We start from the raw sequence: 26,684 nt of genomic DNA on the forward strand, positions 1-26,684 counted from the left end.
GGTGTAGATCGTGTCATGCCAAGTGCTGTATGACTGCTGCGCACAGGCCCGCGCAGATAAACCCTCTTCTAGCCGATTTGCACAAACTTTTATTTCTCTTGGCACGTGCCCTCGGGTACCCTCGGGGACGGTCCCTTAGCGAATCCCTCTTCCCAGCTCAAGGCACCAGACACAACACAGACGAGGCTAAAGTGCACACCTTGTCCCTTTTCGCTTTTTTAGCAGTCCATATCTACTTTACTGTTCATAGAGCCAGGAGCTTTCCCCAATTTTCCTTTCTTCTTTCACCTCACGAGCTGCAATTTTCAGGCTTCCCATGGCTTTCCTGCCCATGCACCTGCCACGAAGCACCACGGTACGCTGTGGCAGTACTGCCGCCCTCCCCGTTTTTCCTACAGGAGGAGATTTTAGCGTGGACGTAGCCTGTTTTTAGCCACTTTCTGTCCCCCAAGCATCACCCCAGAAGGAGAAGCCCCATCTCCCTAGCCCTGTGCTTCCAGAAGGATGGATGCGTTCGGGAAGGCGCACCCTTCGTTCCCCTTTCCAAGATCACACTCGGTGGAGAAACGCCACCCAGATAACAAGCCCCCTTTGCCCTCACGCGGCGGCGGGGCGGGGCGGGGCGGTGCTGCCGGCCCGGCCGCAGCCTTCGCTCGGCCCCGGGCGGGCGGAACGGGGCGGGCCGGGGGCGGGCCGCCGGCGGCCGCGGGGCTTTAGGGCGGCGGTTGGCAGCACCGCCCCTCTCACCGGCGGCGTCGGGCGCTGGGCGCCATGGAGGACGTGGGGTGGGCGGTGGTGCGGGTGGGCGCGGTGTGGCTAGGGCTGGTCCTCGCCCTCATCGTGGTGCCCTCGGCGCTGGGCGTCTCGCTGGGCATCTCCGAGGCCTATATGTGGGTCCTGGTGAAGACTCTGGAGGTAGGCGGGGGCCGCCGTCCCCTCAAGCCCGGCGCCCTCTCTCGCTCGCCGGGCCGCACCGCGCGGGGCTGGGTGGGGGGCGGCCCGCCGGAGCCTGTCCCGCCGCCCTGGGGGGACTCCAAGATGGCGACGCCGGTGAGGTGTCGCCCGGGGCCGAAATGAGGCGGGGGGCACCCAGAGGGGGCCGAGCCCGTCTTCCACTTCCCCCGGCCCCGGCTGCTTCTCTCCGGCAGCGCACCGTGGCGTTTGTGCCCCGTCCGGAGGAGACCTGGCCGGCCCCGGCTCTCTGCGTAACCGCTCCACCGCTGCCAGCCGCGCCCGGGGCGGTGGCGGGCCTCCAGGGCGGGCGGGAAGGGCCCGCGGGCAGGTGTGAGGGCACGGGGACGGCTTTTTCCCGCCCCTGAGGCCCTGTCAGGGCTGGAGAGAGAGCCTGGAGGAGCGCCTGCCCCCCTACCGCCTGGGGGAGCGAGGGCAGTGGGGGAGAGGGGTAGGTTATGTCCTGTCTGGCATCATCTGTGTCTGTAGTTTTGGAGTTCAAGACGTTAGGCAGAAACCTAAATCTATATGAATTTAGCGGTTGTGCAGACTCTGGCATATGCTCCTTGGACCTGCGGGAGCGCCAAATGAACCTTGTTACCTGAGGCTGCCCCATGTCCTGGGCGCGGTTGTCTCTGCTTGGTGTCAGCCGTTCCCCACCTGAGAGAAACGGTGCCGGGTCATGCTCTTAAGAGGGTGTAAGTGTCTGGCAGCATTCCCAGCGCCTGTGACAGCAAGTGCCAGGAGTGCTGATGCTCAGAGAAGCGGATTCCCATCTGAGTTGAGTGTGTCCAGCACCTCAGTCGCCATCTTCCCCCACATTCTCTGGGCAAGTGAGCTTCTCGCAAAGGAATTGCTTTCTGGGTGGGACATAGTTCATATGTGTGTGAAAACGTTCCCTCTGAGGCTCACAGTGGTGTTGAGAAAGAGGGTTTTAAAATGGCTGGTGGAAGTGATCCGGTTTAAATCTTTACTATGTTTTTTTTGCAATGAGGAGGGGGAACCCAAACCAACAAAGCGGTTGTAAGGACTAAAGGGAAAATGATGCAAGGCGCAATCTGTGGCAATGCAGTATACATCAGTACGTGAGTAGAACGTAGGTCTTGCCTAATTTCATCCTCTTCCATGAGGTTTTCAGTCAAACCTTGCTCATGTACGTCAGTGCCTTCGAGATCCTTGGTGCTCGGCTAATAAAAATGGCATGTGTTAAATGTTTCTGAAATTATTTTAAGGCTTTTGGTGAGAACGAACCTGCTTCAAGTACTTTCTGGGGCCCTGAATGGTATGAGGATTGCTGGTACAAGATGGTACAAGATGCAATCGTTACTGGAAAAAAATTTTTGGATAGCAAAAGCTGAGGAGGTGAAGGTCACACTGGCCTGAGGGAGCAATCCAGATGGCCCAGTAAGATAGTCTTGTTTGGATGACTTGCCTTCACCTATGATTAACCACAATTTACATTCTTTATTCTTAGATCATTAATCATTATTTTGTAGTGTCATCAAATGTTGCGACAAGAGGTGACTGATAATGTCTTGCTCAGAAGTATGGAGAAGTAGCTGACAGCATATCGATGATGGTGACTTCTTAGGCTAAGAGTAAGAGCTCTTCTGATGCCTAAGGAAGGAAATAATGACTTATCTTGAGAGCTGCCATTAGTTTTACGTGAAATATTTTCTGGAATTACATGCCATTCATTACATTAAAAATACATTAATACATAATTATATTGTATATAAATATTACATATATGTTTTAAAAAAAACCAAAAAACCAATGATAAAATGGGAAATGTTTTGAGAAGAGTCTGGTAAGTTGGACTTGCTGCTGGAAGAGTGAAGAAGCTCAATCCACCTAGCTAATCCACTTGTCTCAGCTTGGCCTGTGAATTCTTTATACCCTCAGAATACCTGCATAGGGAGAATCCCTGAAAGTGTTTTGTTGTGAAGTGTTCCTTGGCTTACAGTTCATTCTGGCTTGGTCAGCAGCCTGACAGACAGCCTGGTAAGTCTGCCAGCCAGTTCCAAGCAGCGCCCGCAAGAGCCCCTGAAGATATGTGTTGTTGCACCTGATGACTCTTCCCTGCCAAAAATCACGTTAACAGTGGAAAGTGTTAAATACATAGCTGCTAAACTCGTGCAGTTGCCTGGGTGTCTGAAACTTCCTGGGCTGCTGAGTTGAGCATGCAGCCTTTCTACTGAGAAGCAGTGGTGTGTTTTGTGGGTATGTTGAATCATAGGGTGCTGCAGTCTCTGATGGCTGAGACCTTTTAGAATCATCATCGAATCTTCATGGTTGGAAAGGAGCTTTGAGATCATCGAGTCCAAACAAACAACCTACAATCTCTGGCACTAGAATATGCCCTGAAGTGCCAAATCTAGACGTTTCTTTTCCAGCACAGTGGTTACTTTAGTGGCTTCCTTAGGCTTCCTCTTTACCTTCCAGCCCTGGATCTCCCAGGCCGTCTCCCCTGTCGTTTTGCAGGAGGGTGGGCTCTTGGGCCTGCAGAGTGTTCAGTCTGGATGGCACCGCTGATGATGCCTTTGCCTCTTTGATGTGCTAAATGGCAGGAACTGTCTGCAAAGTGGTGGCTCTTTGTGCACCACAGCTGAATACCGACTTGCTTTCTGACTTTGCCTGTTTATATCTCACACATTTGCATAGTGGGCGGACATAGTGACTATGTGAGCCCATATTGTCAGATTAAAGCTTTCTGTTACAAGGGTCCAAGTCTGTCAATGTGGGCACTGTAGTCTAGGACTAAGTAGATGGAGAGTCTACAGTTTGTTGTGGCAGGTTTGCTGGTCCACTGCCATGTCAGATAAAACAAGGCATATAAAAATGAGTCTGGTGCTCAGTTGTCATCTAGGCTGTGGTATGGGGTGAGCTGAGGATGATACTGGGCTTGTGCTTGATTTTTTTTTTTTCTTCCTGCCAATAAAAACAAATCTGTTCCCACTTGTTTCAGGAGGCCGGAAACTTGTTCCCAGTGCTGCAAGCATGGTCCAAGAAAAAGGAGGGGAGAAGCTTCTTTGAAGAACAGAGTGTTCTTTGACGATCTGCCATTACTGACAATGGAGATCAGTTGGTGCACAATGGCTTTTTCTCTATGCTGGGCTGCCTCAGCAAGGCACATGCTTTTAAGCGAAATGCAGCATGTACAGATGGCAGTGCTGAGAACATGCGTCGTGGGTTGCATTTGACCCTTAAGTACTGCACTAGGGGTGACCAGTTTTATGTGGAGTATATAAGTATTTTTTTTTCTATGTGATAAGGGGAAAAAGAGCAGAAAAGCACGACCAGCTATGCTAATACCAGAGGAACGCAATACAGCAAGCAGACTACTCGCTATTAGAAAACCTACTTTCCCCAGCATGTAGGTATTGCTTAAAGTACATCCATTTGCTTCTGAATTGCCTTACCAAACTAAGCAGTCTATAGGAAACTGCTCACTTGCTTCTGCTGGTAGCTTTCCTTTCAGTGTTAATAGAGGGATCTCTGGCACCATGTTAGCATGTTGGCTTTTTTTAATGGTCGATTACTGCTACAAAAGCATCTCCAGCAGGTGTTTGCTCTGACGAGCTAGTCCGGGCTAGTCACCTGCTGTGCCGATGCTTGTGGAATCACTTGCCACAGAAGTCTTTCCTATTACTGAAATGCTTGGGACTGCTTCTTGTGACCATTACTGTGCTGCATTTCTCCCTGTTTGTTTTTAAACATTGCCAGATAGCTTCCAATTTTAAATTTAGTTTGTCTTTACCTCTCAGTCTCATTTTTCGTTTGTCTCAGTCCATGGCCTCATTTATAAGCTCCACTTACGAGTTGGGGTTAAGACACCTGCAAGCATGCCATTTGAGGTCTCCTGCCAAGCAGTGGGGAAGTAAATAAGGCATTTCAGGAAGTGATTTATCTTTAATTAAGGGCCACAGAGCAGCCAGTACCACAGAGCAATCTGTTTCTCTATTTCCATCAGTTTGTAGAAAATCTGGAGGACTAGTTTAGCATGTATGCCTATATATTTGGCAGTAGAGATGAGCCCCCTGAGTGATGATCCTTACTTGACAGATTGCAGCTCACCTTGTTAAGAACTAATTCCAATACTTTTTTTTCCCCCCTGGAGTCTGCTATGACCGTCGGGGTGTGCCTGGCTCCCTGATACAGCAGGGTTGACTTGTCAGCAGTGCTTGTACAGACTGCCCTGCTTGCTCTTTCTAATGGGAAAACTTTCTTGTATTTTTAAACTTAGTACATGTTACTTGTGAAATATTAAGAAATGAGCTAGCCTGAGGGAAATGAAGTTACTAGGTCACTCTTCTGTTAAGAAGCAGCCCGGCTATAAACTAACATCACCTTATCGTGTATTTTGGGCTAATGGTTTGTTGATGGCTGCAAGCACTTTGAATGCAGGACCCTTCCCACCCGCTGGTCTGGAGGCTCTTTGATGGCAGTTTGCAGAGAAGGCATTTCGTGGGTGGTTAGTTTTGCCAGTTGTGCTGTAATGCACAACAGATAGTTGAAGTTAGAGGTGTTTTTAATGTCCAGTAACTGATCCATCTGGGTTTAGTAGCAGCCCCTTGTAACAGAAGCAATTTATAATAGCTTATTATGCTGCCCTGCAAGGAACGTGCTTTTGCTAGACAAGGGCGTAACATTATTTGGTATCTAGGAGGTGAAGTCAAAGGTACTTGTGTTGCAGATGACCCTGGTGATGTGAATGGACCTAAACTTGAGAATAATATACCTGTGGGGAAAAAAAAGGACCTTTTGGTGCCTGTGGTCAAACTATAAGTTGTGGCTGTGCAGGTTAGATGGGATGGGCTGTTATGGCCTGTCCCAAGTATGCCAGGCTGCAGTTTCTTCTCATGAACCACCATCAGGATTGCATGTGGTGCTGGGTATAAGGGCGGGGAAGGGAAAAGGAGAATGTGTAAGCTAATAAATAGGTGAATCATTGCGGGTTTTTGCCTGTTTCCTCTGTAACTCACTGGCCTCTGAAGCAAGCTTTGCTGACTAATGTCATTGCGCAGTGTCAGTGAAGGCCTCTGTGTAATTGGTATCCTTCAAGGACTGCTGGGCAGAGGAGAACCGGAGAGCTCTGAAGTGAGAGGGTAACTCCGAAGGCTGTCAGCTCAGACATTAGCAAGAAGCATGTCTTGGAGATGTGCCTGATGTGAATGATGCACCCTTGTTTACAGGGCTTGGACTGGCTTTCAGAATAGTATTTTAGCAAATCTGCTGCATAATCTTGAAGTAAATCTCTGGGCTGTATTAACCTAGACCCCAGTCCTGTGGAAGGCCATTATGTATGTTTTCCACAGATTTAATAATCAAGGCTCCTTGCACATAAGTAAGGTTGGCAGAGCTTGGGGTTACCCCTCTGCTGGTGGTTGCAGCACTAATTAACGCAGCATCTTTTTGGTCAACAATCCTGACCTGAAGCTGCTCTCAGTTTCATAGTGTGTGAATGCTGGGATTTCCGATACTGTCGACAAGCAAATGTTGTTTAAAAAAACAAACAAAAAAACCCCCAAACAAACCAGCAGCTGTATTCAGAGCTTACCTTAAAGTAACAGCTTGTGAAGCTGGTGTAAAAGCAGCTGCTTGGCATTCCTGTTGCTGAGGCCCTTGGTATTTTCTGCTGAAGTTGGACTCTTTGTTGTTCTTTGGATACCTATCCACCAAGAAGGACTTGATATACAACTCACGTGTGCGGAAGAATTTGGAAAGCTGCTTGGAGGCAGTGACAAGGATGTCCCATCAGAATGAGGAAAAGATGGCATGGGAGACCACGAAGGACCTTTTGCCCTCACTCAGAAATGGTTGCTCCTCTTGGTGGTGGTGTTTTCCTCTCCTCCTCCCACAAAACAACCCAATAATTGGCATGCAGATTTTGTTGTGTTAAACGATATAGTATTGTGTGGGAGGTGCTATGAAACCTTCCTGTTGTTATTGAGGTTTGGAGAGCCTCCAAGGAGGAGCACTCAGCTAAACTAGCACATAAACTTTTGCTCTGAACATGACCTGACAGTGCCTTTAAAAAGGGGAACACCATATGATTGCAGATGTCAGTCATTGTCAGTAATTCTCTCCTTTTCTGAATAATCGTCAAGCATTGCTATTAAGCCAGTGGTGATGTAAAGGTGATAAACGGGTGAAAGGCAAAGCTCCATCTGTTAGGGAAGCAGGGAGTCCCTGAAGTGTTCCTAAGAACTTGACTTGTGATTGATCCTAACAAAGTATCGCTACATGTGCTTTCATGAAAAAACATGTCAAGCTTGGCTTTGGAGGTGGTTCCTTATCTGGAGATAAGCTTTTTCGACATCTGATAAATAATGTGTGATTTTTCTTTGCCTCTGAGGTCTAACTGGATCTTTCTCAAAGTCCTACATATGTGGGAATTGCTCGGTGATGCATAAGTGAAACTGATCTTTTGGCCATTTTGTATAGGCTGTTAACTTGCTGTGTGTTTGCTTTGTTGTTTTGTTTGTTTTTTTTTTTAAGGTGCTGATAAATTAGAAGCCTTTCCTATGAGGAACCTTCTCAGGGAAAGGTTGATATGTTTTCCTTGCCTAGTGAAGTGTGGTGTCTTTGGACTGTGCCTTTAGTGATTAAAGTGTCCAAGCTACTTCGTCTTGGGCAGATGGAATACCAAAATTTCAAAAATCAGACCGTGGTGATGTTTGTGTAGTTTCTGTGATCACGCTGCTTTCTAAACTTTGTGTTAGTTCAGTGGGTAGCCCCATCTGCAGAAGTATTTTTAATCTGTTCAGGAGCCTGGTGTTTTATACTCATTCCCCAAAATCGCTTCAGGAATCCTTGCTAAAGATTTGGGTCTGCACCACGGTACTCAAGATTGCCAGCTTAGCACCAGCTTGCAAGCTGGGAGAAGCCACTTAGATTTGTGGCAGTGTTACTGGTCAGTGATAAATCCAAAAGACCTGCCAATCTGCTTTTTGCTTGTTTCCCGAGTAGAACAGAGGCAATGGCTTATAGTTTTGTTTCATACTTTTTGATCTCTAATACACAAATACGTTATTTTCCCCTCTGTGGGATGGACCAGCCTACATTGTGATAGCTCTTTGTAGCATAAAGTTGCTCTTTAGCATAGGAACCAGCTGAAAAGGTAGTGGATGATGCAAACCCCTAGCTAGCGGGAAGGAAGGGAAATTACTCACACTATTGCATGTGGCGTCTCTTGTTTTTCAAACTGGCTATAAACAAGCTTTTCACTTGATCGAAGGTCAAATTTTGGCTTTGATAGTCCCTTTATTTCGGGTGCCTGAGAGTTAAGTGGAAGGATTAGATTAAGTAAAGCTAAACAAAAATGTCTTGCTGTTTGGTTACTGGAACATGCATAGCTTTTGGAAATATGATGAATTGAGGGAAGAAGAAAGGTGGCGTAGAGGACTTTAACCTGGTCTGCTGTAGCATCTGGTAGACATGGGCCCTTATGAATGCCCAAAGGCTCCTGGGCAAGAGGGCGGCAAGAGGGGGAGCTGGTCCCATCCTTGCTGTTCTTATGAAGCACACTTAAATCCCCTGGGAGATCTGTCGCCAAAAGTAAAACTGCCTCAACTATTGAGTTGTGGAGCACAAGTCAGCGGTCTCCCAGAATGCTCTGTGCAACCTTAGTGCAACGTGGTGTCAAGCTTGTGGCGGGGCTCCCATCTCCTGGGAAGGCATGGGTGAAGAGAACTATCCTCTTCAGTCTTTGTCCCTGTCCTCCCCATCTCCCAGGTGGGGTACTGCAGCTTTCTGGAGTTAGATGAACTTGTGGGCCAAAGGTCAGACCACTTTGGAAGCAGGAATGTACTTTTATGGATAGAATAGATAAATGTGTCTAAGCAGTAGAAACTTACTTGGGTTACATGACCCTGCAGTTTTTGTCTGCTGTAGGCAGTCCACTGCCTCCTCTGTATAGCGAAGTGTCAAAAGTTGCTGCAGTGCAGTAGGATGTTACAAGCTTTGGAGCATTACAAAGGCATGTCTCAATAGCCTGTGTCCTCATGGCTTGTGCTGAGGCTCAAACTTTTTGACACTGTCTGGCGTAAACTTGCAACTGCAGGATTTCTGTAGCAAGATCATTGTGAAGGGAGTGTTGCATGCTCTTTCTGAGCACCAAACAGAAACTGTTCTCCCGGGTTTTGTAAAGCAAAAGGTGGCAGTGCTAGGTTTTGATTTACCCATTTGAGAGTATTTGGAAGGTGAAAACTTCTTTCTCAGCTAGCTGAGACCATTAGCCAAGTATGTTCTTACTCTTCTGTGTAATAAGTTATTTACCTGCTTATGGAGATTTTAATTCGTTGAATACAGGGGTTCAGGTCTGGTCAGAGAATGATTTGCTGGTCTGCCTGTACCCTCAAATCCATTTAGTAGAAGAAATGTAGAAATGAATAGTTTCTTCCTTGAACAATGTTTAATTTTGGTATTTCCCAGAACTTTTATGGCCATAGCACTGCTGAGGATGATGTGTAGCTGGAAAGTACTGAGTTACTCCTACAGGTAAAATTAGTTTCTGGAATAGCTCTTGCCTTAGCAGCAGTAGAACTGAGAAAATCAGTGAATATATTGGCAGGAGAGGTTGTGATTCAGCAAGACCTTGTAGAGTAAGCAGTCCTGGCTGTTCCTGGGAAGCTATGTGGTGGAAATAATGCCATGAGTCACAATTCTGACCCTTCAAAAGGGAACTGCATCCTAAATGGCCCACAGTTCTCTTGGAGGGGAGAGTTGGAAACTGCGTGGTTTAGCATTGGGCTGGGTCCTTTCTGCGCAGACTAGCGAGGACCATCTGTATGCTGTTAAAACAAAGTATGCCTTTGATACTGTTTAAGTTGTTACGGTTTGAACAGGATAATATCCTTATCTTTTGACATGATCTCCTTTCTGCCAGGTCACCTGTCTGTCTTGGAAATGCCTATTATAACAGTATTCCTAGAAATAGAATTAAGTCTCATGGGGGAAGAATTAGTGTGTGTAATGGGGAGCCACAAAGTCAGTCCTCTGAGCTTTCCATCCCTTCGCAAAGCTGCCATGTAGGGAAAGGAAGAATCCAGGCTAGAAGGGCTACTCTGTCATCACAGGCAGGCTTTGGGGTGGCGAAGGGGTTGTAATTGTTAACTCAGTAAAAATGAAGCCTGACATAGGAGGTAGAAGTGCTATTTGAAAGCACTGTGTGGAACTGAGTCAGCTGAAGGTCAAGAAAGCCTTTTGGCCTGAGAACAGGTTAAACTGGCTCCAGCCCATTCAGGTCTGGAAGTGAGAGGAAGCTTCCTGACACCTGTGTGGTTCTGCCACAGGGGTTTGCAGGGTGTGGAGCTGCTGTGAAGCTTTGACACTTGCTGGAGAGCAGAGCTTACTTTATCACTATTTCAACGTCCTTCTCCCAGCCCACCCACTAGAAAAGAGCAGGTTAACCCCAGTGAGCTAGCAGCCCTTCCTAAGAGCAGGGGAGGGGGCTTTCTGCGGCTATACACTAGGGCTGGTGATTTAGCCTGTTTCTGTGGTGCTCAGAGCTCTTAAAATGCCAAGAAATGAACAGTTGCAGAGTCAAGGGATACTTCAGTTTTGTTCAGCTTGGAAAAATATTGGGTGCAGTTCTCTTTGGACTGAGAACAAACTTAAATGACACTTTCTGTGACTGCAAATGCTCTTTTGGTTTTTAGCAAAGTTAGCTGTGTGCAGGCCTTAGTTTGACTTAACCCAGTTAGTGTGTGGGGTTTTTTTTGTTTTTTTTTTTTTTGCTTCAGTATGGTGAAACTACTCTGAAAGGAGACAAACTGAGTCGTGATGTGTCTGTCGGCTCTGTGAACATGTGTGGTGTGTGCTCAGAGTCTGTTGTCTAGCTCAGCTCCTGGAGTTTCCCGTGCTGCTGTGACTCAGTGGCTGGTGTGCAAGTAGCAAGGCTGATGGAGACTTATCAGGCTCTTGGTGTCTGTGTATCTGAACTGGAACTGAAACATCTCTGAAGCACTGAGTTGGCTCTCTGAGCACTGGCAAGCAGAGTTGGGAAGCACTCACTAGCAATGAGTGTTTTTTTTCATTATTAAGTACACTGAGGCAGTGTTTCTTCAGAGGAACTGTGTATAGCTGTTTCAACATATCTGAGGAACCTGATGAAGATACTCTTTGAAAATCACAACCTATCTTTGATTAACTGTTGCTTTCTTAGGTGATTTTTTTCTTAAATGAATACTACATTTGTGAAATTAATGTTTTCTTTCTCTTCAACAGTGGGCCACCATACGGATAGAAAAAGGTGTCAAAAAGCCACGGCCACAGATGCTAAAGACTCCTGCTGCCAATGGTGAGAGCTCGGGGTAAAGTCAAATTGATAAGACTAAAGTAGGAGAACAGAGTCCTTTTCAAATGGAGACATTAGATGTGTGTGTGAGAGAACTGGAGAAGAGGTGGGGTGGTTACAAGCTAGCTGTTGCATCGAATTGTGTTGCAATGCTACTGGCATGAGCACTGTTCCTGCAGAATGAAATGCTTCTTTTACTGGCTTGTACTGAATGGTTCGGAAACCAGGGGATGAAGAAATTAAGGGTATGAAATAACATTAAGTTAAACAAAACAAAGTAGAGCATAAGATGGAAACTGTCAGTTGAGAGAAACTTGTGAGTTACAATGAGCTTAATTTTTTTTTTTTTGGTCTTGAAATCTGTCTTTAGGTCACTGCTTGCAGGGTGGCTGGTCAACTATCTCAGTCCTAACAGCATCAGAGTACACTTAATAATCTCTGAGGTGATGTGAATGTTTAGTGGACAGCAATCTTCTTTCCCAGGCTCAGTGCTTTTTCTGTTGTGGGACTGCTGAATGGAAGTGTGTAGTGTTATACTTGTTCCCTCTTTTCAGTCTGCTACTATTCACCTTTTGGCCCCTGGAATTACCTCAGTGTTTGCCAGTTGAACTACTTATGCTCATTGGCTGTAGAAGGACAGCTGAAGAGTTGCTTCATATTTCTTCCTTTAGCCTAATTTTGAAATGAGTTCTTTTACTATATCTTAACGCATACTCTGTGTGTGTCGTGGTAGGCTGTACTAGGTCAGAGTTGGGTGTAAGGCTTTGGAGCTGTAAGCACAGTGAGAGCAGTCTGTTTGCCCAGGAAATCGCAGAAGGCTGAACAAAGCGTTGCAGTCAGCATTTGGGTTTTCTCCAGATTCTTGACTTCCTTGGTATTGCTATTGATTTGTGAGTTTCTGACTGCATTTGACAGCAGTGTCAGCATTTTCTGTGTACTCCCTCATTAGGCAGCACAGCTGGAAACAGGACCTGCTTGCCAGTTAGTATACAAGTCAATTGTTACCTGATTCTACAAATTAGCTCATGTGAACGAGATACAATAAAGGGGACTGAACTGCTGAACTGGTTGTGTTTTCATCTCCAAAGGAGTATCCTTATCAATACTGTAAGCACTGGTATAGTACCAATCTGTAGGCCAGGCATGAAACAGACTCCGATGGTAGCAGGTTGAACTGTCAGTTACCACCTGTAATAATAAACTGGAGGTGCTGCCCAGCAGCTCTTAAAACAGGTTAAAATTTGTCTTTTTTAATTGTTGACTTTAAAGGGGCTGAGAAAAAGTGTGTCCTGTATCGCTCACAAGTGTCCTGAAAGTTGTAGGGGTGTTTTGGCGGTGGCAGGAAGGCAAGGTGAGTGATCCTTGCAAATAATGTCAGCGCCCTGCTATCTGTGTTTCACAGGTTGTCAGCGATGCAGCAAGATATCCTTTTTCTCCCTGTAGAGATGATAGTGTCTCATCAAGTCATGGGTCAGTGAGAAGGCAAGAGACCCAACTGTGCTGCTTTAGCCACACAGTAGGAGCTCTTGTCTTGCTAGACATGTGATCATTCTGGCACGTGGTTTTCTCTTCTCTAGAAAAGAAAGGTAAAGAGAGAGAGGACCGAGCTAGTAGATCATGTTCTTTGAGATATCTTTCAGTAAAGCTACCGGTACCTATTCCCTGTGTGACTGAGAGGTGTGCAGTGCTAATTAAGTACTGTTGTTCAGAACCTGGACTAATCTGGGTGCACTCCACTGCCTGGAGGATTAGTGATAGTAAAAATGGCCTGAGGTAATTCATATAGATGATTGCATGCAGGCTATGTTCAAGCAGTCTTATGGATGGGGATACACAATTGCAATGGTTGCCTGAAGCACGCTTTTTAATGTCCTTTTATATTTGAAATTAAAATTAAAACCTTTCTGCACTCTAGGTGGCTCTTACTGTAGTAAGATGGAGTCTAACTATTCCATACTTGAGAAGGTATGGGGAGCAGGGGAGACATGGAGTTAGCAGTGCCAGGCTGTGCTCTGTATATTGCTTTTGGGAGCTTTTTATGCATGGGACTAATTACTAGGAGTAATTACTAATTACTAGGAGTTATTCTTGTTGCTAGGAGTCTGTGTTCCTGTAGTGGATGAAAGTACTTGAGGGCAAGGGCAGGTGTAGGTCTAACAGTGCAGTATGTAAGTTGGCATCCGTTGAGGTGACAGAACATGAGCAGATGGTGAGGCCCAATTGCATTACACAATATTTACTGAGGGAGGGGAAATTCCAAGTGATAATGAATTACAGAGTAGCTGATTAAAACAGGGTAAAGGTAAGTGTCTATGTGTGTGTATGCGTATACATGTTATATGCTGAAGGGGAATGTGTAGCACCTCTTTCACCTTTCCTGCCCATCTAGTCCTCACTAGGAGGTGGGTCAGGATGGGAGGGAGCATTGCAGATGCGTGTGCAAGGGCAACTTTTCCCGTTCCCAGGCAGAGCAAAAATGGTCCTTCCCAAAGACCTTAAAATCCAGTGTCCCTCAATAAGGCAGACAAAAGAAAGCATGACTGAAGAGACATAACCTTTCTCTGCAGTACCAAATCTGGTGTATTTTGCATCTGTTGGCAGAAATGGCAGCTGGTGCCCCTGTGGTGGTATGATAAGGTGTCCCAAAAAAATGTTGGCTGGTGTAGTTGCTGCGTGGGGAATTACCTGTTGCTGTCACCTCAAGGTCCTTGTTAGAGGACAATGTGTTTATGTGCCGGGCCCAATGGTAGCTCTTGTCTGAGCAGATACTTGGAGGCTAGTTGTCTATCTCATTGCAGCTGAATAACCAACTCTCAGGTGTCAGTGTGGTTGCTGGCTGTGGCAAAAGGCAGTGCTCTTCTAGTTGGTGGGTTTCAAAAACACAAAAATGCTGTTAAGTCAGAGTTTTGAAAGTGATATCCACTGAAAGAAAATCTTAGGCAGATAGTGTGACTGTCGATAGATGGTGTCAAGTTTGAGCCTGGTATAATTAGCTGACTTGAGTATGTTGAAGGCTTAGGGCATATGCTTTGACACTGAGTAAAGCTGTGGATACAGCTTTTTTTGGTTGAGTGATGTTTGCCGTACTCCTCCATAATGCTGCCTTTTAGCTGTCTTTGGCAAACTCAGCTCTGCCCACGGCCAAGGGATTAAAGGCTGTTAAATGTTACTTCTGATTACAAGAAGGCTAAGTACATCACCTGAGGAGCATATGTTTAGTTCTGTTCATAATAAATTCAGGTGCTGCTGAGATCTTGGCTTAGAGTAGACTGTTCCAATGCTACAAGGCAGCTTGTGCATGCGGGTGTCGTGTGACAATGACAGTGCAGGCTGGTGAGGCAAGACATTACAGTCATGCTATTGCAGCTGCGCCAGCAGCGTGTTAACCTTGAACCCTGGGCTGGTTTCAGCCACAAAGCAGGAGCCAGGAGAGCCAGCTGCTTGGCTGATGCTGAGCTGGGGGCTGGATAAGGAGGAAGTGTTCCCAGTTCTCCTGGGAACTGGAAAGAAGAGTGGTACTCATGTGATGGGGGCTGGAGTGTTCCCTTAGCCAATTTCTTGGCTGTGACCTGTTTCCCACTCCAGCAGCAGCAGGTTGGGCTGACTCACCTACAGTCCTGGATGTTTCACAGCTTAGAGGTTTAAGGGACTGACTGAGAGGAAAAACTGAACCACAAGCCAGAGCTCTGGTTTGGGTTTAAACTATGACACAAGTGTAGTCTGTCCTGCTAAATGTTTGATGTGATGCATGTTTGTGTAATTTAGATCCTGAAGGGCATGTGGGTGTTCGGGTGTGCCGTATTAGCAATTTATAGTTACAGGCTAGTGATAGGACAACATACTAAGACGGTCTGCTGGTGGAATTGCGAGTTGTGCCAGACAAGTTCAGAACTGAAGGTGCTAATAGGTTTTGCTGCAGTGTGACATCTCTTGCATGTTGCACTTAGTGTTTACCACAGTGATTTGTGGGACTTGTATCTTGGGCCTTCTTGTGTTATCCCATGTGTACGCTACAGTGCAATACAAAGATTTTCCATGTCACTTGTAATTTAAATGTTGTGTGTGATTGGCACAGCAAATATATTCACAAAATTTTGCTGCTGTCAAGACTTCTTGGGATGCAGACTTCCACATTGTGGGATGTGCATTTGTGGGGAAATGTCTAGTAGCTTGAAACAGTTGAGTGCTTCCTCATTTCCTTTTTTTTATCTCAACATGGATGCACAGAGATTACGCAATTTGTCAGAGGGTGTCTTGACAGTGGCATCCTGAACTTGGACATCTGTAATCCTAGTTGAGTGTCCCAGGGGATGGTTGTTCTGGTTAAATGTTATTCTAGATTTCTTCAGCCATCAATTTCTGGAGCCAGACTTGCCTACCAGAAAGCAGCTACTTGATCTCTATATTTAACTTACACAATTTGTCCTTGCCTTTGAGAGCTCTAGTGAGAAATTGGTGCTTATCAGACCATAAGTATAAAAAACAAAAAGGAGGGATGAGAGGGAATACTTGCTATTTGTACTGTAATTTGGAACTCCCCAGGTTTCTCTTCCGTTGCCAGGCATTATATGGGCAGAGTTTAGCTGAAACACAACTGTTAGTTCCAAACTAAATTATATCAAGGCACATCTAGGCACAATTTTCTGACTTTGTGTTTTCTGGGTTTTTTTTCTTTGTTTGATTTAAAATTAAAAATAGTGGGATCCTATCTGTATTTACAGAAGAGATATGTGCTGCGAAGGGAGGTGTGTTTCGTTCAGAGCTGGTCTGTGCACAGATAGGATGTAGCTGTTGTGATCTGGGGCTTTGGCAGGTAGTAGTAGAGTGTGTCTCAGCTGAATGTGGTTGCGGGACACCAGAATGTCTGACAAGAGATGGGCCTAGGGAACAGGGAAGCCTCCATGGAGGATACTGAATGCCCTTAAAAACACAAAGCACTAAGAGATGGGACTGGAAAGGCCAAGGTCTCACTTGGAAGCATGAGGTGGTTTTGGATAAAGTTGCTGAGTTGAGGGCTTGTCAGATGGTGGAAAAGGTTTGTCTTTTTGCTTCACCTTCAGTGAGCAACAGAACTTGATATATTTGCTGCTCAAGGTGTTTATGGGGCAAAGGGAAGCTAGAACTGGCCTACTGAAGAGTATGCTGTGTTCAGCTACCCATCTGATCCTGCTGTCATAGGAGGGGCTCCGACAGTAAACTTGTCTTCTCTAGTAATGCAGAGCAGCAAGTGACTTGGAGGATGACTTTATATATAGAATGATTTCCTCATATGGTTACCCTTTCCTTCCCAAGGTATCATTGAAAGAGATGAAACGCCTATGGAGAAAGAAATTGCGCGTCTGCATCGAGTGGACTTTGAATTCTCTGACATATTCTACTTCTGCAGAAAAGGGTTTGAGGCCATTGTGGAAGATGAAGTCACGCAAAGGTTTTCCTCTGAAGAGCTGGTCTCCTGGAATCTCCTCACAAGGACTAATGTCAACTTCCACTACATCAGCCTGAGGCTGACTGTTGTGTGGGTCATTGGGGTTATAGTGCGGTACTGCTTCCTGCTGCCCCTGCGGTATGCTCATGAGTTGCTGAGGATTTTGTCAGTCTGGGAATGCATAAATGTGTGTTTTCTTGGGAAACGTTATCTCACTTTTTTTAACCCAAAAGCAGTGTTAGCAGATACAGAAGATGAACTGGGTTAAACTCTCCTTTGAATGGTTAAGAAGCCACTTAGAAAATTTTAACTTGCCCTTTAGTAGAGTAGATTAGGGCTAGTGGTTATCTTTTCTGTGAATGCTTCTCCTGAGTCATGTCTATTGGCAACATAAGTGTAAGTAGGGTGAGCTCTGAAACTCCTTGACACTATATGCATTGGGGTGTCTGAATCTGCCGCCTTTGCCAGACCATGATTTTGAACAATATGCCAGTGAATTACTGTGTTAGAGAACTGGATATGTCAAGTATCTGAGGAATAATTGAATTTCTGCCATCCCTTTCCATTTTAAAGGGAGAAGTGATATTAAAATGAGCAAAACTGCTTACTTTCATTTAATGTGTATTTTGTCTGTAGCTTTACCCTTGCTGCCATTGGGATTACCTCAATGATTGTGGGGACAACAGCGGTAGGACAGCTGCCAAACAGCAGGTAGGTAGTGTGTGTGGTGTGTGAGGGATGAACTTGCCAAGTTGTATCAGTGCAAACAGCTCAAGATTGGGACTGGACGTGTTTTACAAGTGTTAGACTACCGATAGTCTGCTCCGTCTTGTGGCCTTGCTTTTAGTGGCATTTTGAACTTGGGCTGAGGTTGGCTTCTTTCCAGGCTTCACACTGAGGTTGGTGGTTTCTGATGGGCTCCTCTTGCTTGCATGAGAGGCTCAAAGGGAGCATTGTAGGGAATGTAACGGTGCTGGGATTAAAAAAAAAAATACCCAGTGAGGAGGTGACAGCCTTGCCTAGGTAAGTGAGACCAAGGGTATGACATGTCTTGGCTGAGCTGCTGTAGGAAGTGAGTCATAGAGTTGGGAATATCCCTCTGTGCTCCAGAGTACCAGGAAAACATCAGCCCTGAGTTGTGTTGAGTAGGATGGAGAATATTGCATGTGTGTCTGGCTGCTTTCCAGGATCCTCCTGATGCTTGTCATTTCTTTCAGTGTGAAAAACTATTTGAGTGAACTGGTCCACCTCACATGCTCCCGCATCCTTGTCAGAGCTCTGTCTGGTACTATCCGTTACCATAACAAGTAAGTAAGCTTATGTTAGGATAGCAAAAGCGTGCGTATGCTTCTACGCGTGTGAGTATCCCATTTGAAATGGGGTAGCTCTTTCCTGACATGCAGATTAATGTCACGCTGGATGCTGACTCACCTGACAGCTTTATGGAACTAGTGTGTGTGTAATGTGGTGCTTAGTACCCTACTAGCCTAACAAAAAATTATGTAATTGCAGGGAAAACAAACCTCAGAAAGGAGGAATTTGTGTTGCCAACCACACATCACCGATAGATGCGATCATTTTGACAAATGATGGATGCTATGCAATGGTATGAGGACTTCCATGATGATCACAGCAGAGGGAGAGAGACCAGGAAAGGGAAAGGTTAAGGTTGTGGGGTATTGGTTGTGGAGTTGAGTTTTTAACTTTCACAGGAGAGATGTTAACTTGGGCATTAGTGGGGAAAAGTGTAAATTGTCTTGAAGTTGGTCCACAAGTTACATGCTGGTGAAGTCGTCTGGTCAGTGTCAATGCTAGGCTCTTCATCTGGTGAAATATGTGAGAGATGCTTCCATGCATGTGTTGAGATCCTTTTCAAGTGAATGTGTTTTAATAGTTTCTGCGGGCACTGCCCAGTCCCGGTTTGCAGTCTCCAGTGTGTTTGGGTATTTTTGAGGGGAAATCGGAAGAGGAAGTTCTGCTTTGCAGGTGTTCCATGTGCTGATGTGCCTCATTGGGCTTGCAGGTCGGCCAGGTTCACGGTGGATTAATGGGAGTTATTCAGAGAGCCACAGTCAAGGCCTGTCCTCACGTCTGGTTTGAACGCTCGGAAATCAAAGACCGCCATCTAGTGACAAAAAGGTGAGGTGAGGCTTGGAGCCGGGCGTTGCAGTGCTGGTGTAATGCCTGTACCGACTAGTGCTTGAGGGACGTGGACGGGTGTGTAATCCCTGAAGAGTCGTTGAACGATCAAAGACCGAGTTAAGGAATTAAAGCTTGGGAAAGATGGAAGCCCAAGAAAGCTGATGAGGTTGCAATGGGAAACAGGGAACTTGGAACCTTGGGATCTCAAGAGGGCAAAAAGCTGACTTGTGAAAGCATCTTTTTAGCAGGAGTCATATCTAATTGTCCTGTTCCAAATTATGACTGTTGCTTATGACCCAGGGATATGAATTATCTGTAATTCCACTTTAATTCGACTTTAGGCTGGAATGATGCAGGGCGTTGCAATTTGATGGATGTAGGTAGGAGTGGAAGTAGTCAGTATAGTAGTGGCTCAACAGCAGTTCTTGGAGGGAGTTGGAAGGGTGGCATGCAGCAAACTGGAGCATTCAGAATGACCCAAATATGCCTGCTTGGGTGGACTTTAGTACAGTGGACTGAGGTCAAAATGTCAGGTTCCCAGGTCACCAAGGAAGGCTTGGCAAGTTTATACAGGGTGACGTGGTTCAGACCAAAGGTTCTGGTAAGGTCTGGATTGCAGCAGACTGTCACAGAACACCTCATTCAAGTAGCCATCAGCATAATAGCTAATGTCTGATGGATTTGGATATGCATTTTGAAAGGATGTGAAGATTCATCAAATTCTGGGACTGTCTGTTGAAGAGAAATACTGATGAGAATAAAGAGCTTTCTGCGACACAAATTGTCTTGACATCATTCGAAATTGTTATTTCTAGTGGCTCACAAGCTTTGCATATTTGGGTAAGTGGCAAAAATGTGCTTAGTTATAAACTTGAGCTGCTTACAAAGGTAGTTTTCTGTAGAATGTCACCAAAGGCATACCCATGAACACTGTAGTACAGTGACAGAAATTCTTCCTAATTTTTAGAGGACTTTTAGGTTCATTGTGACATAACTTCTTCACCACCTCATTGGCTTCTGCACAGCAGGACAGCTTCATCAAGTCAGCCGAGTGTTATTCAAGTAGTGTGAGCTGTAGGTGTTCAGGTCTTCTTTTAAGAAATCTGCTGTTAAGTAAGCAGAGCCTGGGTGGACCACTGCATGTGACCTTTTTTTCTTTTGTAGGCAATTTCTTGCAGGTTGAGTTGATCAGAGTTAATTGGACTGACTTAATAGCATACACTTGTTGTCTTTCTTGGCAGTTGTTAATAAAAGAATATGGAGGAAAGAAAACAGGATGTTGCCTCAGTGTAATGCTCCAGGGGCCTAGGGGATGGCTTGCACAGAAGCAAGTGCAGATTAGCGTCCAGTAAAAGGCTTTGGTTTCAAACAAACGTGTTACATGTGAAGATATTTCTGATCCACCTGCCTGGGGAAAGAAGAGTGGAAAGGAGCTGTTTTTAAAGCTTTCCTTCTGTTTCCACAGACTGAGGGAACATGTGGCAGATAAAAGCAAGCTCCCGATCTTAATTTTTCCAGAAGGTAAGAAGCCAAACTGTGTCTTATTTCCATTCAATGTGAATGTCATCCCTGTTCTCTTCTTATGGCTTCTGGTCCTCAAATGTATCTTCATCTCGGGCATAGATTTTTATTAGGACCTTCCTGTTTTTCATCTTTAATATGAGATTACATGAAGACAGCACAATACTGTCCCTGGCTGTTGGGTCTCCTGGCAGAAGCTGTAGGTAGAAGAATGAGAAGATTATTTCTTTTGCCCTGTGCATATCGATTCACTGTGCTAACCTTAGTGTCGTGCTTTTGGTCTCACCCATGTTCTGGCTTCATTCAGGGAGTCAGTCACAAGACAAAGAATGAAAGCAAGCAGGGGAGAATTGCTTAACTTGCCCATAAAGTGCCTGCATTTGCTTCTCAGTGAGCGTAAGACCTGTATGTTGATGTAGTGTTGCTACTGAAATGTGGTAGGCTGTGTGAAAGAATTACTTCAGTGTCTTTTCTGGACAGGTACCTGCATAAACAACACGTCTGTGATGATGTTCAAGAAGGGGAGCTTTGAAATAGGAGGGACAATCTATCCTGTTGCAATCAAAGTAAGTGGAAATAGCTGGCTGCTGTTTCAAAGTTTGGGATCTGTTTTTGTCAGGGTGGTAGGAAGCAGTCTTAGTACAGCTGCTAATGAAAGCACAGTAGCTCTGGCAATTGGTTACATGCTGGGGATGACTCCTAGAGTGTAAGTGGCTGAAATGAGAAAGTGAAGCCTTTCAGCCCATAGAGCCTGGTTGGTAGGATCTAGTGGGTGACCCCAGAGAGCTGGAAGGAAGATCAAGCTAGTCCTTTCCAGTGCTGAAGGGAAGAGAAGCATGCAGCTCACAGCAGACTTAGCTCTTTTGGCTGTCCGGGGAAATGGGTGACATCTGCTGCTGGTTCTGTTGTGTAATTTTAAGCAGCACTAATAAGCACAGGCTAATTTTTCCAAAGCCTCATTCTAAGCAAACATGTCAGTTGTGAATTTTCTCTTATTCTGGCATGTGACTGAAAGCATCCATGTCAGTTCTGAGACAGGCTGTGATGGTCTGTGGGGAAAGGGTTTTATCGCTTGTTTTTTTGTGATCCCTTACAGTATGATCCTCAGTTTGGAGACGCATTCTGGAACAGCAGCAAATATAACATCGTGAGCTATCTGCTGCGAATAATGACCAGCTGGGCCATTGTTTGCAATGTGTGGTACATGCCACCAATGGTTAGAGAGGTAATCTAGCATTGATTTAAGAACCTAACTGTTTCTGCAAGTACCTCTTTTTACTTTCCCCCCCACCCCCTGCCAAAACCCTTACTCGCCCCATGTCTCCAAATCAGAGTTTTATACTGGACTTACGTTAGTGTTGACTTTGTATGATTGGACTTAGCTTTTCCTGATGCAGCTTGGTACCATCAGCAGTGCATCAAATATGCAAAGCATAGCAGTAAATATACTGCTATTCACAGTAGCATTGCTGTTAATGTTCCATCCTGTTGGAGCAAAATTTTCCCCTAATTTCAATGCTTTAGGGGAAAAATGAGCTAAATTATTATCACATTGGAACATTAAATTATGTTGGCATGATAAGGGACAGATCGTTTGGCAGTGAGCTAATTTGATGAGGCAGCAGATGAAAAGAGTTATGGAAGTCTCTTTCAATTCACTTCTCTCTGCTTAATGTTGAATTTATGACCCTTGAAGGAAGGTGAAGATGCTGTTCAGTTTGCCAACAGAGTGAAGTCAGCCATTGCTCGCCAAGGAGGACTGACTGAACTTCCCTGGTGAGTGATGCCATACTTGTTAGACTTCACGGACTCTCTGTTGTTAGAGAGGTGCTTCCTCCCTTAGCTCTGTGACAGTAAACATTCAGTATAACTTTATTCCACTCAAGAGAAAACAAGGGAGTAACTTACATGCACATATGTGAAAGTAAAAATAAAAAAGATGCATGATGTCTTTGGAACATGTAGCAGTGTGTTTCACCTAAAGGCTTGATGCTTTTGAAGAAGGTCTCTTCACAGTTGTTTCTCATGTTGAGACTCATGCTGAGATTAAAGAGCGGAAGTGAAATTACTTGGCAAAACTGATGAACAACAAAAAAATAAAAACACAGGGCTTGAGGCTTTCTGCTGTGGCTATCTCACATCCAGTAAGTAGCAGCATAATGCCTAGATTTCATAGGACTGTATGAAACAAACTTGAGAGCAAGATTCTGATGAAGAGAACAAGAAGATTGAACTATGAGGCCTAGCTGGCCCTCTGTAAGGCAAGAGACAGCTATGGTGTTGCACAAGATTGACTGCCTCCGCAGTCTAGGGAAATAGCTTCCTAGGCTGGCAAAGATTTCTGTGGTAGCTGCAATCTGTTACCAACCTGAGTAGGCCCCTTTAATGGGCTAAACTCAAAATTTGGGCTGCATATGCATTATGGCTCAAGGTAAACGTAGTAATAAATATGCTTAAACTTGGATATTCTAGAAGTCCGAAGAAAAGCCTTCTGTATAATCTTTTCAGGTTAGGACTCTAGAGTTGACCAAGATAGTTAAAATAATACATAGTTTGATAACAATAGCGGTAACAGTCACGATGGGTTACTTTTCTCTCTTGCTCTGTTCCAGGGATGGAGGTCTGAAACGAGCAAAAGTCAAAGACACTTTCAGAGAAGAACAGCAGAAAAACTACAGCAAGATGCTAGTGAGAAATGGATCAGTAGGAAGTCTGTCTACAGGAACAGAGTCAGACTGAACGGTGGTTCTTGAAAACTAATTTTGCACAACCAGCCTTAGCAGGAGTAATGTTTTTTTCAATCTAAAAAAACAACCAACACAAACTGGAGCAACAAAATCCCTTATGACGCGTATGCATATTCTCTGTATGGCTGGTGCAGAGCCTGCCAAGGGCAGTGTCTCTGTATCTCTCCCTCCCTTTTCTCACTCCCCTGTCCCTCCCCGCCTTCATGTGATGATGCACTGCAGCTCCTGGTATTCTCTAGCTGAATGTGTGGAGAGTTAAGAGACAAAAGGAAAAAAGCACCGTGTTTTTTCCTGAGTTTGTAAGTATGAAGGGAAGTACACTGAACCGATGCTGTCAGGACACTGGTTGTGAAGATACCTCTTGTTCATGGTCCTTTGAAGCTTTAAAAATAACAAAATTTTGTCTCTCTTCCTGTTGCTCACAGTCTTTTAGTTGTAGGTGACTTAAATAACACGTTTCAGGATGTTGCCAGAGCTGTGACATTGACTCTTTTGGTTAGCTTGCACCTGGATGTGCAAGGCGGGGAAAGGAAGCAAGGTCTATAGACCCTAGAGAATGGGAAGGGAGGTGCCCTGCCAAAAGCACAGTTCACGGACCATGAGGAGTTTGGTGGCCTTATAACATGGTATTGCCTTTATTGAGAACTGTTGCCTGAGGGAAGATTAGGGGCAAGTCCTCAATCTCCCTGTCCGCTGCTACTTTTGAAATTGCTTTCTTGAGCTCTGGACCTTTAAAGGAAGGTAAGATACAGTAAGCAGCTGGATAATGTAGGCTATGACAGATGAGTTCTTATGAAGTGGGTTTTCAAGATTACCCTTCCGCAAAAATCGCTGCTAATGGCTTAAAGATCTCAAGAGAGCCACTCCAGAAACACATCTTGTGTTGATCTGGGCTAGCAATAGCTATCACAACTATACACATAGGATCCATAAGTCACCTATGATACAAGACGTGGCATGTGCAAATCTACAATATATTGCTGTCTGAATGTAAAGAGAAATAAATTCTATATTTCTAATGGGTCTTGTGTGGCATTTATACTTTTCTCTAAACACCTGTAATAAAAGTTATGTTTCCTGAAAACTTGAAATTAGGGTCATGGAAACTTCAGTCACTGTGACAAAAAGAAACAGTTGTAATTGAGCTCTTACCTGATTTCTAACCTGACTTTTTCCTTTTCTGCCCCTTCTACTCCCACTCTCCTTGGACTCTAAGAAACATACATGGCTTAGTGTTTGTCCTGTCTAGAGTAGGAGGGATTCATCATGCAGACTGAACTTGAAGTTACAACATCAGCTCACATCAGGGAGACTCAACTAATGAATCTGCAGTCAACGGGAAGACAACTATGAGCTTCTAAATTTGTAACAAACTTGAGTTCATTTGTGAGTAGTCTTTTCCTGTAGTAAAGCAATTTTCAATTTAATGCTGAAAAAAAAAAGTAAATAGCTTTTCCACAGCTGATAATCAAGTTTAAAAATCTGATGGAGCATATTTTCCCAAAAAAGGGGTCCTGATCTGTTTTCCGTTATTCCTCAGTCCATGAGGACAAGGATAAATATATTTATTCATTGAATATTATATAGGCATACAGCATACTGTACTTTGTCTCAGAAATCTGGTCATGAAGCCTGTTGGAGGTATGTGACCTTGAAAGAAAACATTGGGAAGGGGCTCTTAAAGAAATGCTTTCATGTTTCATAGCAGGCCTTAAAGAACAAACTTCTTTATATTAAAAGAGTGGTAAGACAAGTGAGACACAGCAAGAGGCTCTTTGTTTAATGTGAACCCAGTTCAACTTTGAACTGAGATATGTTATTACTATTAAGATGAGCTGGTTGTGCAGGCTTTGGGCTAATGAATGTGTTTGCCGTAATTTACCGATATTAGCTGTAAGGTTGAGCTTTCCTGGATTGCACTCAAGGTAGGAAGCTTTGTAAGGACAACTTAATTTTTAAAAACATGCCTGCAATGTGTGCACGTGCATACACACAAAAAATAAAATATAACTTAAGTAACACGCTTAATCTATTATGTATAAATACTGGGGTATGTACATATAGAATATTTCTTCTAAGGTGTGGACTGTGATGTATTTCTCTGTAGGTGGAACAAGAATTGTTTTGGTGAAGGCTTAAATTCATGATTCCTAAAAGAATCTTCAGTCAGTTTATGGGCTGATCTCCTTCTGCTTTCTTCTTGCTTTTGAGTTGATCATCAGTAATTGAACTGCGTGCAGTGTTCCTTGAAGACTTAACTATGCTCACGGGGATGGCCTGTTAGGTGCACATGTTGACAGCAACAGGATTGTGAGGTTTGGGAAACCAAAGACTGCAGTTTGCTTCTTGCTTAAGGTAAAACTGGATTTTAAGGCAAAAAAGCCCTGCTAAATCAAAGGATGATGACAATAAGGTAATACAATGACATTGTAATGAAATGTTGTCTGGAAAGCCAAATGGAGTTTGTAATGTTTTTAGGATCTGTGACTTCAATGGATTTACAAATAGCCTCCGCTGAACTCACTGTTAAACAATCTGCCTTATTTTGGAGACAATTTGTCAAAAAAAAATTAAATAAATTAGCTGTATGAGTGGCACTAAGGACTGCATGAGTAAAGTATATCAGTATGGCCATAAGAAGAGGCATCACAGACTTTATTAAGCAAAATGTCCTCTTGCTTATTCTTTGACTGCATTCCAGGCAAGAATTGATAGGTTTTTGTTGTTATATCCCTAGGCTTCTCATATATCTGTCAATATTTTCAGAAAGGCTGAACCAGCAGTTGTGACTACTAAGAGATGGTTCTGTCCCATATACCGAATTTGTTTAGATATAGAGGAAGACCTTTGCATTTAGTGAAGGGGTGACCCCTTTCAAGCTCTGACAAAACTTATGTGTTCCTTGCTGGCTTTGGGCAAAAAAACCCCAGGCAGTTGGTTTTAAAGATGGTGATGGGACCCAATTCAGATGTCACTAATTTTTTTTCTGATTGCTGAAATCTACATGCTATTTCTGCCTTGACCACATTGGGTAGAGCCAAGGGTTCTGTTTGTATCATGTGAAGTTGCTCTGCCTCTAATACATTAAACATGCAGGCTGTCACAGAAAACTTATGCTTGATGTGAGGGAGACCTAATGAAAATACTTGAGAGTCCTTGGAAACTTCTTATGGGAAAACTCAGTATTTGCTCTGGAAGCTCCTGGGCCAAAAATCTAAATTTTGTTTTACCCTGACATTTAAGGTACTTAAAAATGTGATTGTCCTCTCCACTACTGAACAGACTGATAAAGGTTTCTGGTTAAGATTTTGGCCGCCCTCCCCCACCCCCAATATTTATCTGATATAACTTGTAGAAGACTAAGCACCAGGCTAGCAAATGTGATGTAATTCCTGCTCTTCTTTCTTTTGACTAGTACCACTCAAGTAGTGGATGCTCCAGGTGTTATCCGATCTGCAAATTCTCGCTTGAGGAATGGAAAGGATTTTAAGCAGTATTGAGGTATTTAAGGAAAGATGCTAAAGACATAATTAAGATGAAAGCAGACTTCAGCCTGATTTTATATGCAATTGTATCTCAACTTAGACTGCAGTCTCTA

General features: G+C 44.5%; 1 protein-coding gene across 1 annotated transcript; it reads left to right on the top strand.

Annotated features, from left to right (window-relative positions):
* Positions 1–753: 753 nt before the first annotated feature.
* Positions 754–24,109, top strand: LOC134516399 (glycerol-3-phosphate acyltransferase 3). Its single transcript, XM_063336534.1, has 12 exons — positions 754–915; positions 11,182–11,254; positions 16,544–16,814; positions 17,313–17,387; positions 17,894–17,983; positions 18,189–18,282; positions 18,700–18,815; positions 20,284–20,339; positions 20,820–20,905; positions 21,436–21,564; positions 22,036–22,115; positions 22,952–24,109. Exons 1-12 carry the CDS (start codon positions 772–774, stop codon positions 23,076–23,078), a joined length of 1,341 nt encoding a protein of 446 aa, XP_063192604.1. The 5' UTR covers positions 754–771; the 3' UTR covers positions 23,079–24,109.
* The last annotated feature ends 2,575 nt before the right edge of the window (positions 24,110–26,684 follow it).

This window comes from Chroicocephalus ridibundus, chromosome 5 (genome assembly GCF_963924245.1).
Source record: "Chroicocephalus ridibundus chromosome 5, bChrRid1.1, whole genome shotgun sequence".
Taxonomy (NCBI): Eukaryota; Metazoa; Chordata; class Aves; order Charadriiformes; family Laridae; genus Chroicocephalus; species Chroicocephalus ridibundus.